This window comes from Halichoeres trimaculatus, unplaced genomic scaffold (genome assembly GCF_033239565.1).
Source record: "Halichoeres trimaculatus isolate MK-OKI-2021-1 unplaced genomic scaffold, fHalTri1.1 fHalTri1_scaffold_17, whole genome shotgun sequence".
NCBI lineage: Eukaryota > Metazoa > Chordata > Actinopteri > Labriformes > Labridae > Halichoeres > Halichoeres trimaculatus.
In genome coordinates this window covers 24,353,513-24,371,008 of record NW_027437195.1, presented here as the reverse complement: position 1 = coordinate 24,371,008, position 17,496 = coordinate 24,353,513, and the positions used below count along the sequence as shown (strand labels likewise).

The following is a 17,496-nucleotide window of genomic DNA, read 5'->3' as shown; positions in this document are numbered from 1 at the left end:
ACTTCATTGTTTTTAATTTATTGTAAGCCACTGGGTCATAAAACATCTCGCTTTAAAAAAAAAAGAAAATAAAGAATGACCTAGATACGCTTTGACAAATTAAATAAAACACATCTCTTCAGAGGCTTTCATATTGTTTACTGTCCCTACACACAGCGAGGTAAGACGAACAACTTCCCAAACTGGAAATTTCGAGCATTAGAGCAGCACGTGAACGCAGGCTAAAACAACGTCGACATCAGCAGCGGGGCTTCCACCATAATGTAGCCCAAACAGAGCCAGGAACATCCACCGAGGAGCACTCACACATGTCCGGGGCGCGGCAGTGAAAACAAAAACAAACCGGGGCAGTGATTTGTCTTGCAGGGGTGAAAATGAAGGAGCTGAAGGGCTGCGGTATGCGCTCCTCGGTGGGCTTTCTGTCCCGCAGAGAGCTGACCGGGCAGCCGCTCATGAAGGAGGAATTCCAGAGACGCAGGCTGGCAGGCTGCACCAGCCTCTACAAGAAGGATATGCTCGGACATTTCGGCTGTGTCAACGCCATTGAGTTTTCCAACAACGGCGGGGAATGGCTTGTGTCTGGTAAGTTGTCAATTCGCACCTTTACCTGGAGGCTGACACTGTTTGAATGTGTTAGCATGCTAATGCAAGCTAGCTGGAAATCAGCTGAAACACTCCTGGGCTAGCTGAGTTACGCTGCATTAACGAACTGTAGGAATAATCGGAAAACAGAATTCTAATCGAAACAAAGCTCAAAGTAGGGTAAAATGGAACTTAAACGTATGCGATGACAATATTTAGTTATTTCTACATTAGATGTTCACAAGTACAAGAACAAAGAAAGAGAAGGGAGTTCGAGGAAATAAAACGACAACAAAATGAAAGTAAATGGTTTTGATAACAAAGTTTTAATGACATTTTAACATAGTACACATAAATTATTTTATTGAACTAGCTTTGATTGTGAGAGAAAATGAAGTTTTTTTAAAGAATAGAATGTGGAAAGCTTCACATTATGTGAAATTAAGAAGGGTGTAAATATGAAGTTGGGGACAGTGAAATAAAATTTTAAAGTATAAATAGAACAAGCAAATAACTAAGAGTGTAAATATGAATAACAATGATTGATTATAACAAATAATAGTACTAGTAAATAACACGATTAAGAAAGGGAATAGTAGCAACAAAGTTTTAACTCAGCTTTTCTATATCACGTTTGGAATCAGTTATATTTTGATTTTAAATATACAGCTTGAATTAGATATTTTTTGAATATAGATGTTATTTCTAAAAAATAATACACATTCATATCGTCTCTCATGCGTCAATATCGCCTCTTTATAACTCTTGAACATACTAAAATTCGGGAGATCGCTTTCCAACCCAGAAAATCCGAGCATCCGTGGAGCACGTGAACGCACCGTTAGCCAGAGCTTTCTTGTCAGCTAACTAGCTGCTAGCTCACGTCAAACCAAACAGCGAGCAGCTCAGAGGGCAGCAGACCCGGACAGAGTCCCATAAGTCAGTCATGGAAAGGGTCCCTGTGGCCACTGAGGGACATGTTTAGTCTTTCTGCTGGGTCTTATCACGACTTCCCCCTGAAACCCAAAGCTTTGTTTGTCCTGAGAGGATTAAAAACCATCATCTGGCCTTGTTCAACAGCCTCAGGCTTGGTGTTTTTGGTGTACCGAGGATATTTACTTTGCACAACGAAGCCCCCAGTTACCCAGTAAATCCCAGTATAACAGCTTAATTGAACCTGAACAGCCCAATTAAAGTATAAAGCAGCCACACATTAGCACTAAAGTCTTTATAACTGCTTATAAGCAATTCTTTGTCATTTGAGGACGGTAGGAACACTGGATATTGAGGCTGAACCAAACAAATTGAGAAACCCTCTTCTGCTTGCCCATTCTAATTAAGTTTCCTATATTAGAGAGTTTGTCTTAATGTTTGAATGAAAAAAAAAAAGAAAGTAAAAAGTTGATGCATATACCAAGTTTGCACAGTTTCAGCACTGATTGTGGACAGTTGCAACATATTTGATTTGATTTCAACTCTTGAGTTATCTTGTTTTTCTAAACTAGTATAGTAAAATTATTTTTAAAAAATGCATTTTTTTTACCACAGTAATTCAGTAGCTATCTATTATGTGGCAAAACTTTAGATTTTTATTTACATAAGGATCGAAATAGATCTCTTAAGGGTTTCCATCTTGGTTTAATTTTTGCAGTCCAAGGAAAAATGAGCCCTTGAATTGAGATTACTCGCTCCTTTTTTACCATTCACTGTGCCTCTTTATATCTCCACAGGAGGAGATGACCGCCGGGTGCTGCTGTGGCACATGGAGAAAGCCATCCATGCGCGGTCCAAGCCTGTGAAGCTGAAGGGAGAGCACCTGTCCAATATCTTCTGTTTGGCTTTCGACAGCACCAACAAGAAGGTGTTCTCTGGCGGTAAGAGCAAGAATCAACCTCTTACGTCTCCTCTTTGTCAGCAAAAAGATTTACTTCCTTCCTCAGTGAAATGCCAAGTTTAAATGTAAAACACGTTTGTTATACTGTCTTTTTCTTAAAAGCTATTAACTTTGCACACTGTATGATTTGAATACAGCTGTTGCTGACACAGGCACATCGCTGAGAGGAGTGTAGAAAGTTAGAGCGCGTGAATACCAGGAAGTTAGATAAACTTAATTCTTCCCCAAGGAAAACACAGTTTTTATAGTTGCTGTTATACAAAGAGACACAGTCCAACAGTTTAAGAGCCTGAGAGAAGTTTTCATTTAGGTTTATTGTTTTCTTAATTATAGTTTATGTCTTAACACTTTGCACCTGTCTACTGTTAAATAAATCTGAGGCGCTTGTTGTGGTGAATGCTGCTCACTAATCACTGTTAACTGGACGCTGAGGTTGAAGATTAGGAAGATTAGGGTATTTCTGCATTTTTGTATGTGACCCACAGTTTGTTTGTTTGCTGTTTTTACAGGAAACGATGAGCAGGTAATTCTACACGACGTGGAAAGGTGAGTGAAATAATCTTAAACATCACTGGAAGTAAACTGCACTGGCAGGAACTTAATCATGGACTTCTAAATGTTGACTTTACGCCAAATTTTCTTTAATAGGAGAGAAACTCTGAACGTGTTTCTGCACATTGACGCCGTGTACAGTTTGTCTGTCAGCCCGGTCAACGACAATGTGTTCGCCAGCTCGTCTGATGACGGCCGTGTTCTCATCTGGGACACTCGCGAGCCACCAAGTGCAGGTAAGCAAAGGAGATATTACCATCTTTGAAGCTCATTAATATATGATTTTATTGATATCACACCTTACTGTAAGTTTGAGCTACCACCTACGAGCTAAGCATGCAGGTGCAGAGGGCAGCCGCATCCCAAAAACTGGACTTGTGTGTAACAAAAAAGAAATGAGCTGCACCTTTTAAACATGCACTATCTCACAGAATACACAGAAAACATTTAAAAGTCAAAGATGTCAGTGGATTCAGAAATATCATAAATCACTGCTTCACCCTCCAAATTCTCCTGCTCCAGAGGATAAATGGTTACTTATATTTGAGGGCTCAGTCTGGTTTAAACCCTCTGGATCTTTCTATAAAGTTGACTTAAACTTATGCCAGTGCAGCTCTGAAATGGTTTGCATGTCTCCTCTGATCTAAATTAATTAATAAGCTGTTCGCAGACAGCCTGATGGTTCCTGTAAAGCGTCTCTGTTGAACTCAGGGCAGAGCTTAATGACAGCTCTCAGTGAGAGTTGTTGTTGATAACTTTAAAAATGCAGAGGATCATCTTACATGACGTACACTTCTTTCTATTTTAGAAAGCTTCCTTGTGACTGAGTTGGCCTAATAATAATATATGAAGCAGTGATCAGTATTCAGGTCTTCAGAAGTAGGTCTGTTTGCAGAACTGAGGCTTCAGACTGAATGAGCGTAATCCTTTTTATTGGTGATAAGGCTTTGATTGCTTTTAATACTCATCAGAATAAGTGTGTACCCCTTCACTGGCAAATCTTTTAGTTCATTTGCTTGACTGTCAAACAAGCAACACATTAAATGATAAAGCTGTTTGTTCAGTGGTTTGAAAAAAGTGTGTGTTGTTTAAGGCTCATGTCCTGTGTTTATGATCATGGAGATGTGACTAATTTTTTCCCCCTAACTCTGTCTGTAGAGCCGTTTTGTCTGGCCAGCTACCCGTCAGCCTTCCACAGTGTGATGTTCAACCCTGTCGAGCCCAGACTGATCGCCACAGCCAACTCCAAGGAGGGGGTCGGACTGTGGGACATCCGCAAGCCACGCAGGTTTGTCTTTTTACTGATATCCTCAGTCACATATGATTGATGCCTGCCATTCGCGCAAAGTGTACTGTTGCAGTCCCGAGAATTTTTGCAGCAATTGATTTAATTACACACAAAAAAGATAAAAACATATTTACCCTGGATACCCTGAAACAAATTGAAAGGACTGAAAATTATGACCTCAATTTGCACAACCCAGAAGATCTGCAGCTACTTTAATTTAGATGTCTGGATGCAAGGCCCTACTGTTAGGTTTGTGTTAGCCAGTATTTACAAACAGAATTCTAGAATGTTCCCAGAATTCTAGAACAGTCACAGAATTCCATAAACATCAATAGATGAATTTTGGAATGTTTTCAGAATTCAAAAATGTTTGTAGAATTCTGTGGTTTAAGGATCTCTGAGTCGTGACAGAATTCCAGAATTACTCCACATTCAATAAAATTATTGAACTGTTACAGATTTCTGCAATCAAATCATAATTCTGAAACGTTAACAGAAACTTTGATTTATTATGATATTCATCTATGTCATCATAATTCTGGAATGTTAACAGAATTCTAGAATAATAACAGAAGTCTAGAATGTAAACATGATCTAGAGTGTTATCATAATTCTGGAGTATTAACCTATTCTGAAGTGTCATCAGAATTATGGAACTATTCCAATGTGTTTAAATGTCACCATAACTCTTGAATGTCATCAGAATTCTGGAATTATGACATTTTTTATGTCATGAAAGTTCTGGAATGTTAACAGAATTCTGGAATTATGACATTTTTTATGTCATGAAAGTTCTGGAATGCTAACAGAATTCTGGAAAGTCAACATCCTCTGGCATATTATTAGAACTCTGAAATGCTATTACAATTCTGGAATTGTTTCAAAATGTTTAGATGTCATCACAATTCTGGAATGTTAACAGACTTGTTGACTTGAATGTCACCAGAACTCTTGAATGTCAACAGAATTCTGGGGAGTTGTCATAATTTTGGGAATTTTACATATTCTGAAGTTTTATCAGAATTCTGGATTGTCATCAGACTTCTAGAATTATTACACTTTTTTATGTCATGATTCTGGAATGTTAACAGAATGTTAATAGAATTCTGGAACGTCACATCCTCTTGCATATTATTAGAATTCTGTAATGTTATCACGTTTCTGGAATTGTTCCAAAATGTTTGAATGTCATCACAATTCTGGAATGTTAACAGACTTGTTGAACCTTCAAAACCTTTCTAGTCAGTGTTAATCTTATACCTGATATCAAGATCACATCCTTTAATCACTGATTTCTAGTTAAGAGTATCTAAAAAAATCTTCTTCCAGATTCATTAAAACCCTGTAAGTTCTTTACAAAACTGTCATCTCTTCTTGTTTCTATTCTTGCACATACTTTAGTTTCCAGAACTCAGCCAGAATTTTTTTCCTGATACTCTTCTACTCATTGTCCACCAGGTGGCGCCATTGTCCAACTGTTTAAACTGATCTTTTTTTTTTCCCTCTGCCAGCTGCAGAAAATCCCTCTCACCCCCAAGACATTTAGTGTTTACACAACTTAAATGTCTCTGAACACACTGAGTGGGTTCACACATTCACACTCAGGTCAGGTTGGGTTTCGGTTATTAAAGCAACAAATGACAGCACATCTAATAAAAAGTAAACACTGAGTCATTTCTCCTCCTCTACGGCTGCTGGCTCTGCCTCTCTGCAGTCTGTTTACACCTCAGAGATTTCCTCACTTCAGTCTGAAGGTTAAAAATAGCTGCAAGATAATTTATAATAAATCCAATACTGTGGGTTTTTCAGTTTATTCGAGCTTGAACTCTGTGTGCTCAGTGGAATATCTGCTTTATCTCTTCATCTTCATCACTGTTTACTTTGGTAAGCTGCAGATGTATCAGATTTTCTTTTAATAGTGTTTTCTTTTGGTTCCACAAGTTATTTTTAGTTGTTTCTGAACTACTTCCCTGAAGTCTCATTTTTTAACTTTTAAGGCCTTTTATGCCTTAAGTCGGAGCTCCAAAGTTATCAGTTTGGTTTCCATGCTTTTCTGAACCAGAAAGACCAATCATTGATGATGTGAGTGGGACTGGTTTCTGATTTATGCCAGACTTCTGTTCAAGTGGAGTCGCCCCCTGCTGTTTATAGAAAGAACACATCTTTACTTTTGGAATCACACTCTATCTGCTTATTCACATTTCTGTTGCTCTAATCTGATCTTTTCTGCTGTTTCTTCAGTTCATTGCTGCGTTATGGAGGCAGCATGTCCCTGCAGAGCGCCATGAGCGTCCGCTTCAACAGCACGGGCACTCAGCTGCTGGCGCTGCGTCGCCGTCTGCCGCCAGTCCTCTACGAGCTGCACTCACGCCTGCCCAGCTTCCAGTTTGACAACCAGGGCTACTTCAACTCCTGCACCATGAAGAGCTGCTGCTTCGCTGGGGACAAAGATCAGGTTGGTCATACGATCAAACACATTATAAAGGTGATTTATCAGAATCTGTGGTTACACAAAATGAAACATGAGGAGAATGGAGAAAATGTGGAACACAATCATTTCTTTTGTGAAGTTTTGACTCTGATTGTTGGAGGGACAGCAGAAGCCTGTGAGGTTCCCCCCTCGCTCCTCCTCAGACGTGACGTCACCCTGCAGCCATGTTTGTTATGATAACATTATCCTCGGGTGTCGGAGGAGCTTGTGGAGGCTTAAAAAATTATCCCTCTCCACATGAAGGAAGTAGGTGGACTCAAGGTTACAGGAAAAGACGACGACTGATAAAGATGGATGAAGATTTTGGTCTCAACTGACAGATGCAGATATCAAATTAAAGTTTCTTTAAACTTTTTAGAAAGTTTTTATCTGATAAAATCTGCTTTCTTGTTATCACCCTGCAGAATGGGAGAGCATCTGGCGCCGCCTTGAGTTATGTTTTGTGTAATTTAGTTTTTTTTCTACATTAGAGCAACTGAAGACTTTTATTTTGAAGGCCAATGTGAACGACTTCGAAACAAGATTTAGCCGAAGAAACTAAATTAAATCTAAGAGACAAATTAAGTTACGCTATCTATTATGATTAGTCAGCTGTTTTTCATTTAAACTCCTGCTTCCCCAAAATGTCCTCATGTAGACCAAAAACCACAGAGAATCGAGGATTTTCCCTGCTGAGTGTGAAAACAGAGGTGCAGAGTAAGAACTAACCACGAAGAGGAGAGACAGAGGGAGGGAGCTCTGGGTGTGACATTCCTGCCTGATGTGTCCTCTGGGAACCTGAGGAGGAGCTCACAGGTGTTCCCAGAGCCCCGGAGCCTCAGCGATAACACCAACAGTGTGCGTTATCACAACAGAGCTCCATTACTTTGATTCATGTAGAAGAATGAGCAATAATTCAAATCATAGAAGTATTTTTTAAGAGTTAAAAGTCGTTTTATTTTTAGCACAGACCTGCAAAATGTTTGCTGAAGGAAACTGAAGACAATAGTCTAACCATTGGCAGATGAAATAATTCACAACTTGACAGAATTTCAGAAACCCTGTGGCACGAAACAACGTCCAAAACACATGTAAATGCTTGGACAGAAATGTGTCTCCAGATGGTGAAATAGGTCTTGGCAGATGTAAGGCTGAATAGATTTGTGCTAAAGGAGAAAGGAAAAGAAAAGAAGAGGAAAGAAACAGCAAGATCCTTCAAAATGTGCATCAAGGTGGTCGTTTGTTGTTGTTGATAAGGTCTGTTTACAACCACCATCCATAAAACCTCTTATTTTAATATTTTCCTTTATAGATTTTATTAGGTTAAAAAATACACACTCCTTTCTGTTAAACATGATTTCTGGCAATAAACCCTTGCTTAATCCTCCATTCTGGCCCTTTAAGACCCATGCATGTATAAGAACCAGGTGTTTTCCAGCTCCAGCTCTGTCTGAATGTACCGTAAGCGACAGTTTAAAGTGGAACCATCTGTTTATGGCGTCTAATATCGGTTCAGACGGGGAGCAGGAGCTGTCTGAGGGTCAGACTGTCATGTCACGTCAGGAGCGTGTTTGATCCGCATCATGAGACTCAACAGTGCGATACAATCTGCTGGTTTCATGCCGTATATTGACCCCTCAGGGTTTCTGTGTCTGTATGTGGATATAAGCGTTTCCTCTCCCCTGAGGTCTGACGGAAAGTTTTGTCAAACCAAACGGAGCAGACTTAAAAATGTAAACATCTCTCTGTTTCCCTCTTCAGTACATCTTGTCTGGATCAGATGACTTCAACCTTTACATGTGGAAAATACCGAAGGATCCTGAAGCTGGTGAGTTATTCCTTCTGTCTGTGGATGTTTGACGGTTTGTTCGCAGAAAGGTCAGCTCCTTAAAGGCAAGAGCATGACTTTTGTTTCTGTTTAGAAATAAATAATTTAACCCTGTCTTCTTCGCTAGAGTAAATGCTCCTTTACAACTTCCAGTTTAAGTTAATAAGATACAGTAAGAAAATGCCAACAACTTTCCACCATAGACAAACTGTTTTTCTCCAAGGTTAAAGATCTGAGTGGCGTCAGAAACGGGGAACAAAGCTCAGCCCAGACGCTTTGAGTTTGATGGATGTCCCTTTTCTCTTTGTGAATGAGCAGCAGCCCAGACAGTGGTTTGCCCTCAGTTCATGTGGTCTCATTATACTCTCCAGGCATCAGATATCCTATAAAGTCTGTTTTATTATATAATCCTCCTGTTTGTGGTCTCAGGTCAGGCTAAGTTCTAACATTGAACAAAATGTTCCATCTTTCTTTTTTGTTTTATTCTTTAGTTTCTTTGTCCTTCAAAAGTTATGAGAGTTAATGTTGCAGGGTGAGAGCGAGTGGGAGGAGCCAAGCTCTGGCTTTTGTAGCCTGTCACAGGTGCCAGTAACTAGGAGTTTAGATGTTGGTTCAAAACGAAAAAAGAAACAAGAAATCAGGGTGGCACATAACAGGTAAGTTGTAGGGTTGTTTGAGTATCTAAAACCTGGGCTCTATTAAACACAATTTGGATACTAGGTATGGAAAGGTCTGGAACACCTTCAACTAGATATGTACACCTTTAGGCCTTGTTCACATGTATCTAGATATCTTGGAAACTGCATATATTTTTATACATTTAGGCCAGTGTTTTCCAAAAATCTGCAGTTTTACGCCACTTAAAACAATGTGTCCTGAAAACTCCAGGCAAAGTGAAGATTTTGGAAAACTCTGGTTTCATGGTTTCATGTAAATCCCAAGAAAACAGAGTTTTTGGTTCTCAAACATCACAGCTGAAAGACAAGGTTATATTCTCATTGGCTGGCACGGCTTTCACGTCTATAAAACACTGCCCAATATAGCCAGTAAAAAAGCTATAACATGAAAAAGGTCACAACTCGATCCTCTAAAAAAGACTGACTGGATCAATACTGTGTCTCAAATTGAAGGTATGTAAAGATTGACCTTCTCACAAAACCTAAGAGCAGAAACTATTTTGAAAAACTGGGAAAAATGGATTGTGTATATGACATTGAAGGCTTGAACCACTACTGCATGAACTTACTGGATTTTTTTTTTAACCATTGTGACATGAGGATGTATAGATGACCTACTGTTCAGTATTTTTGAGCTTTACTTTTTTCTTATGCGTGTTAGCTTTATCTGGAAAGAAACAACAAAAATCAAGTATAAAAAAAACACTGCCCAATATGGGTCTGACATGCTTCAAGCTGCACTTATTGGCGGATTTCCCTGGTGCGTGTGGACGAAAGTATTTTTAAAAACGAATGAGGGGTATACATGTGTACAAGTCCTTAGTCTGCCTGATTTAGGCTGTCATCCAGTCTAGTGGGCCACAGAACTACTACTACTAAACTGAGCCGATAGCAGCGAAACCAAAAGCTGCTCCTGGCCTGATCCAGCTGTAACTATAAGATTTATTGAAAAGGAAAGCTGAGTCTTAAACACAGTGAGATGCCTGGTGCTCCCAGCCCAACACGGCTCCAAATCTCTAGCCAGACTCTTCTCCTCTGTTGTGCCCAAATGGTGGAATGAATTACCTAACTCCATACGATCCACTGAGTCCCTTTATACTTTAAGAGATGTCTGAAGACTCATCTGTTCAGGGAACATTTAGGCCCTTAATCTGACCCTTTTCCTCTTTGTCCTCAGGGGTAGAATTTAGTCAGAAAGCCTCAGACCAGCTCTTGGTGAATTTTCAGGACTAATTACTAAATGTTGTTGAAGGTTATATTGTTGCAGTAATTAATTGTGGTTTGTTGGCTAGATTATTCTACATTATAAAAAAACAAAAGCCTGCACTTAATGGCAGCATCTGCAGCTGAATAACTTGTAGCAATGTTGTCGTTCTAACTAGGTTTTCCCTCAGTTTAGATTCTTGCTTGTGTTGAATGTCGCTTTGGACAAAAGCGTCTGCTAAATGAGTGTCTGCCCCCTGGACTCTGACTGTTTAAGGTCTAACAGGCTTGTTTAAATTAGTTTAAATTTGACAAAACTAGTTTCAAAGAGTATGAATTTACATTTAAAAATTAAGAAATTAGCTGCTTTATCTACCCAGCAGCGAGAGAACATGCTGTAATGGCTGCAACATGTTTGTTTTTTAGGAAAAGACATAAATTAGTTTGTTACTGGTTCCACTAAAGGAACCAGAAAAACAGCCACATCCCTCTCTTTAAGGCTGAAAGACAAAAACAGTGTTTCCAGTTGGCCCTGCTGCTGCATTGATCAGTCAGTCTGTGTGTGTTTGGCTTTGGTGTTTTAAATGGTTAGTTTGGATCCAACACTATACTTGTGTTACACAAAGTTACACAAACAAACTAACCAAGCAAGACAGCAGGCAACCAGCAACTCCCGTTTTCTGAAATTACTGTTTTTACCCAGTGGTGTGCCTTCAGGAGAAAGATTTAACAGCTGCTACTGGTTAAAAAAAGATCTTTCTCCAACCAAAAAGGGTGAATTGTTTGGCTCGTCTTGTCAGAAATGTGGATTTGAGCTCATCCGGTAAGAGTCCAGGGATAAGAGGGGAAGTGAACTCCAAAGAAATGTGTCACAGCCATGATTCGCTGCAATCTGCTGGAGCGCTTTCATACGATTGTTGACCTTTCAAACCCCAAATATGTTCGAAGCTGGCGTAGGTTTAAGAATACCAGAGATTCCTTTCAATGCTAAGAAGTTTAGATTCTGTGTTCCCCTCCGTGAACCCGCCGTCTCTGGGAAGAAATGTAACGGTCCAAGAATGCGGTCGTTTGCTCCTCTGTGGCAACACCTGACACATTTATGGATCCTCTTTTCCCCGGAGTTACTCATAGTGAAAATATGTGAACTTTCTGATGAACGGTATGTTATGAAGACTACTTAACTGATCTTTTTTAGTCCAAATCTTCATTCCTCCCTGTGTTCCTGATCTCTTTATTCAACAATCCCACGTCTTTTCTTTCTCCAAGGAGGCCCGGGTCGTGTTGTAAACGGGGCTTTCATGGTCCTGAAGGGTCACCGCTCCATCGTGAACCAGGTCCGCTTCAACCCACACACCTATATGATCTGCTCCTCTGGCGTGGAGAAAGTCATCAAGGTCAGTATTCCAGCATCAAGACTGATAGTGAGAAGGAGAAGTGGATTTAGGTGAAACTGAGCTTCAGGAAGGAGGAGGAGGTCTTGCGTCCTCTGCAGCATCAGGATGATTTAGTGTTTGGGGACATTGTTCAGACTAAATCTGAGTCGCTGTCCTCGGATGTTCAGACAGTAGACGAGCCCTGAAGCGAGACATTGATCTCCAGTGACACCACGTACATTAGCAAGTTGCTCTGACTTTACTCTGGGGAGACGTGGAAAAAAGATGGATCCCCCTCATCGCTGACGATTGTCTCTGAAAAATGACGTTGGGCGGCATTAAAAACTGGGCCGTGGGAAGAAATGAGGGTTCCACAGATTCAGTGTTTACGTAACAGAGCTGGAGTATGATAAGAGACGCAGCGGTCTAGCTTTTTCACTCTGGATAGCAACACCTGGGCTGAGGGTTGATCCTGATTTATACTTAAATCGTGGTCTTTTAGAAAAGTGGATTAAGCTCTAAAGCTTTTGCGTTTATTTCAGACTGACGTGCTTCTTTTCACTGCCGTCACATTTATCCGCTTTTTGTCTCTAACTCCTTTTAAACTTCTTTCTTCTTCAGGTGTGGAGTCCGTACCAGCAGCCCAACAGTCTTGGCGACCTGGACGGTCGAGTAGAGGACAAGTCTCGCAGCCTCTACACCCACGAGGAGTACATCAGCCTGGTGCTGAACAGCGGCAGTGGTCTCTCCCACGACTACGTCAGCCAGTCCATCCAGGAGGATCCTCGCATGATGGCGTTCTTCGACTCTCTGGTACGGCGGGAGATTGAAGGCTGGAGCTCAGATTCAGATAGCGATCTGAGCGAGGAGGCCATCATGCAGCTGCACGCCCGAGGACGCCGCTCTGTTCGAGCCGCACCTGCAACTCCAACCGCTCCCTCGGCTGCAGGTCACCACAGCGACTCTGACAACTCGTCTTCCTCCTCTCTTGCCGGGCCTGAGGCCTCAGGAGGGGAGGAGCCCGCAGGAGCAGAGGGGCAGCAGAGGAGACGGAGCAGGCATCAGCGACATCAGTCGGGCTTCCTTGTGAACGAGGACTCAGATTCGAGCGAGTTTTGGCTGGACCCCATGCCGAGGCCTCGCTCCCCGAGCCCCAGAGACAACTCCACGCTGTCCAGCCCCACTTCCTCCCCCTCGCTTCCCAGAGGCTCCCTCAGCCCCTCAACATCCACCTCCAGCTCCAGCAGCGACGACGAGGAGCGACGTAGTGCGGTGAGGCGTAGAAACGTCATGAGGCGTCGCCGCATGCACGTCGTCTCCAGAGCCGGGGACCGACCTGAGTCTGTGCAGGCTCTGTTCTCAGCCGTCGACTCCTGCAGCTACCCGTCTATATCAGTCGATGATCTGTCCTCCTCCAACTCCTCCAACTCGCCTCAAATCAAGCCGCTCAGCGAGGAGGAGAAATGTCTGAGCCCGTCTGACTTTGTGTGCCTGAGCCCGGTGATGTCCTCCGGGAGCCACGAGGACGGGGGTGAGAGGACTGAGCTGGAGAGACTTCCAGCTGCATCACCGCCACTCAGGACTGAACAGAGAGGAGCCACAGACGGCTCTGACAGCGGGGAGGCCTGTAGCAGCTCCGGGGTTCTGGACGGTAGCTCTCAGAGCAGACGCAGCCCCGGAGTGAACGGGCAGCACCGGACTGTGGCGCCATGCGCGAGTGAAAACCTTCACGCAACGTCAGAGTCAGAGGAAGAAGACCTGAGGCAGCAGAGGGAGAAAGTGGCGGCACAGAGCGCTCTGAAACGGACTCACGTGGTGTCAGAGGAGGGCGAGTCCGGCTCCTCACCTTCAGAGAAGAAGTTAAAAACATAACGAGGAAGAAATAATTTAACAGACTTAATTGAGAGTGGGTTTTCTATGGGTTTGTACAACTCAACTTTTCTGTTCGCCTCTCTGTCATGTGACACACATGAACTGAGTTCGAGAGGGGACCTAAAAAAAAGACAAAGGTTAATTTTAATTTCTGAAAACAGTTTAAACAATGTCATCTCTCATTCGGTCAAACCACAGATGACAGTAAATGAAAAGCTAAGCTAATGTTGATAACGCTGTTATTTTTAAGTGAAGCTCATTTATTTTCATGCAGCATCCGTGTTTCTTTCTCATGCTCTGGTTGCGGCAGAAAGCTCCTCACAGGATTTGGAGTTCCTCCAACAACAACAAAAAAAGGTCTAATGGAGGACGAGAGCTCTGCAGCATTTTAGTTTCTCTGGTTTCACACTGAGCGCTGATCTGATCGGGCTCATTTTTTATTTCAAAGTGATTCTCAGCTGCTTCAGGGAGTCTGAAGACTGGACTGTGTCTCCATAGAAATCTTAAGGAGCAGCTTTTGTTGAAGCTGTGTGTTGAAATGATGCTTTCAGTGTCTGTTTTTTTCTCTCCTGTTAATCAGAACAAACCAGTTCTCGCTTTGTTTTCCTGCAATTAAAGACAAATCTGTTCTCCTTGAATCAACTCTGGATTATTTGCTGTCTCTGACACCTTTCAGTCAGAAAAAATCAGAAAACATGCTGTCTCAGTGTAGCTCTGGGTGCTCCGAGTTGCCATGGAGACGCAGCATCACCTCCTCTGTGAAAGCGGCGTGTTCAGCCGGCCGTGACCCCGAGCAACCAGCATCACCTCAGAGTGGAATATTTTATTGACAGAAGAGAAGCTTGTCTTTGCTTTTATTGAGAGAAAGGTTTGAGCAGTTATCAGCACTCTGCCTCCTGAATACGACGCACACATCGCTCAAAACACTGATCTGAACATCCCAGATTATTCATGTTCATCTTTGAAAAGAGTTTTTTTATGGTACATTCAAGGTCACTTCAACTATTGATGTGATATCTTTTGTTGGCTCCATTTGAGAGCGTAAATATTACATGTAGTTAAACTTGGTATAAAACTTTTGTGCCAAAATCAGGGGCCGACTCTGCAAGGCTGTTCTGTGTAATGCGCATAAAAATTATAAAGTAAGGTACTGAAATAAAAAGATTTAGTCAAAATTATTAAAATAAAATACAGAAGCTGTAAGAGCTGTTTTACAGATTCCAAAAAGACAAAAATGTAGAAGATATGTTCAGAGGAGGCCAGTGAACTTCATTTCTTTCTATTTATTTGGAGGTTAGCCCAGGTGATTCAAGGCAGCAGCAGCTTGGTCTATAGAGACCTGGCCTGGAAACCTAACAACCCAAAATGCAAGATAAAAAATATAATAAAACACAAAATGTAAAAACTTTTTTTGCCCAAAATGTACCATCTTGCATTTTGGGTTTATTACATTTCATAAATGACATTTTGGGCTCAGCACTTGTTAAATTATCAACCAGTTATTACATTTCAGTAGGGATGTTTGTTAACACTTTTTTTCAGACTGATGCAGGCATAAGTACTCCTTTTTGAGTATTTACCAATACTGAGTATCGATACCATGGGTACTTTTAATGCATGAAATTTGAATTACAGAGACAGATCATTTTGAACAAAGACAGCTCAGTCACTGCACCATTAAGTCAAATATAAAACACTAACAACTCTCTCTGAGTTTACAACTTGTTTTTGACAAATTAACAAAAGTGAAAAATAAAACTCACAATTGTTAGGGTTTTAGTATATATTTTAGTGCAAAATAAATCAGTTTAACTGTTAACCCTCCCTGGTTCATTCATGATGTCTGAACAGGACCTGACACTGGCTGCTGTTGTCTCAAACTGCAGAAATGAAGTGCCAAACTACAGGCAAGGAGGATGTACTTCACACAAGATGTGTTTTGACTGGAGTATTAGCTGTTGGTATCGGTGAGCACCGATACCTTGAAAAAGAGCAATTGGCCTGATACCCGATATCAATACCAGTACTCACACATCCCTACATTTCAGGCTTAATTACATTTTGGGTCACTGGTTAAAGTCCTGGCTTGGACCAAGACTGGAAATTGAGCTGATAGCTGGAGAGATGTTAGCATAATTACTTGACACTGTCAAGGTGCCCTTGAGCAGGACACTGAACCCCCAACTACTCAGTGTTGTACATTGCTTTGGACAAAAGCGTCTGCTGAATGACAGTGTAGAATAAGTCGAGATCTAACTCTAGACTTGGGATTGACACGTGTTCTAAGACTTTCATCCCATGATTTTAATTTGTTCTAAAGATTCTCAAATCTAATTTGAAAATTCTCACAATTTTCTCAAATCTCTGTGAAAAAAAATCCTATAGAATGTTTGAAAAACTTCTCTTTTTTATGGCTTTTCTCCAAAAAGTCACACAAAATGGAAATAACATATAATCCTGTTCTTTCAACTCAGAATTCGAACTTTTTTTCCTCAGAATTTTAAAATCAAAATTCCAGAATTTTGATTTGAATCTGAGAATTCTAGAACTTTTTTACTCAGAATGCTGAGAAGCAGTTATGACTCAAATTCCAGAATTCTGGTTTTAATCTCAATTGAAAAGAGTGTTAAAAAATGCCATTTTAACTTGGCTAACTTTAACTTTATCCTCTTTCGCAGAAAGGAAGGAAATCTGAGATTTTAATCTTTGAACTAAATAAAATCAGAATTCTAAGAAACAAGTAAATTGTGACCAGAATTGAAAATAAAAAAACAAAAAAAACCTTTTTGTTTTGTTTTGTTTTGACTGGCGTAACCTACCAAAACTCTTTTTTCAGCTGCCCCGATCCTCTCAAATGGATTTCCACATTGATGTTTGCGTGCACTTGTGTGTGGTTATAGATTTATTTAAATTCTCATGGCCTTGTTTTAAAAACGTGTGCTCTTGGTCTTTTACCCCCAACCTGAGGGCCTGTCTCCTTCCTGACAAACAAAAAAATGCATGGTCATGAGGTGAACAACCCAAAATAGACAAGTTTCAGTTCAGCAGAGAATTTCACCACACTTGGTAAGATTCTCCAATGGTGTCATGGACGTCTGTGAAACACATGATGTCATCTCTGTCTGAGGAGGAAAAAAAAAAAGAGGCACCAGTTGTCTCCAGTCTGAGGACGGCCTTCTCCTGCCAGACAAAGCAGAGGGCATACCAGCGGTCGTGGCGGAGATCACAGAAGAAAGCAGCACACAGCATCAGTGCAGCCTGAGCAGTAATCTGAGGTCAGACTGTCGAGGAGAGGAGGGTTATTGAGCTGTTTGTGCTGCTTTCTTGTCTAAATAATTTCCCCTGCTGCTTCAACTTCTCAGTGTGGCCGTCACTTATCTGCAGGATGTAGACACCCTTCATTTAACCCCGTGCTTCCCCTGAGATCAGTATTTAAACAGGGTTACTGTATGCTCTGGGCTTGTTTACACTTTGACTGGAGTGTGCCTGCTGGGCTGCATGAGGCTTAATGATTAGTTACAGGTTAGAGATACACACACTGCTAGTTTATCAGCGAACACTTTAGTTTTTAAGATGCAACATTAATCAGAATTTATTGAAATTATGGCACAAATCCTCTGTAAGTAGCAAGTCACAAATTGTTCACATTCCTGGCTGCGAGCACTGTAGAAGAAACAACCTGCTCCAACCTCACAATAGACAGTTTTATCTCTATTTATTCAGGGAAGGTTCACTCGTAATGTGTGCTCTTTTTTAG

The 17,496-nt window shown here is 41.2% G+C and overlaps 1 protein-coding gene across 1 annotated transcript; it reads left to right on the top strand.

Moving 5' to 3' along the window:
- Nucleotides 1-204: 204 nt before the first annotated feature.
- On the top strand, nt 205-14,344 carry dcaf5 (ddb1 and cul4 associated factor 5). The gene is made up of 9 exons (XM_074692029.1): nt 205-582; nt 2,313-2,456; nt 2,986-3,022; nt 3,125-3,264; nt 4,187-4,316; nt 6,558-6,771; nt 8,548-8,614; nt 11,761-11,888; nt 12,489-14,344. Exons 1-9 carry the CDS (start codon nt 375-377, stop codon nt 13,737-13,739), a joined length of 2,319 nt encoding a protein of 772 aa, XP_074548130.1. The 5' UTR covers nt 205-374; the 3' UTR covers nt 13,740-14,344.
- Nucleotides 14,345-17,496: the final 3,152 nt, after the last annotated feature.

What these genes read in the sequence shown, in the direction of transcription:
- dcaf5 (XM_074692029.1), top strand. Translation starts at nt 375, where the DNA reads ATGAAGGAGCTGAAGGGCTGCGGTATGCGCTCCTCGGTGGGCTTTCTG. An exon ending in CAAGAAGGTGTTCTCTGGCG is followed by an intron (nt 2,457 to 2,985) that starts GTAAGAGCAAGA and finishes CTGTTTTTACAG; the next exon opens with GAAACGATGAGCAGGTAATT. An exon ending in TCGCTGGGGACAAAGATCAG is followed by an intron (nt 6,772 to 8,547) that starts GTTGGTCATACG and finishes TTCCCTCTTCAG; the next exon opens with TACATCTTGTCTGGATCAGA.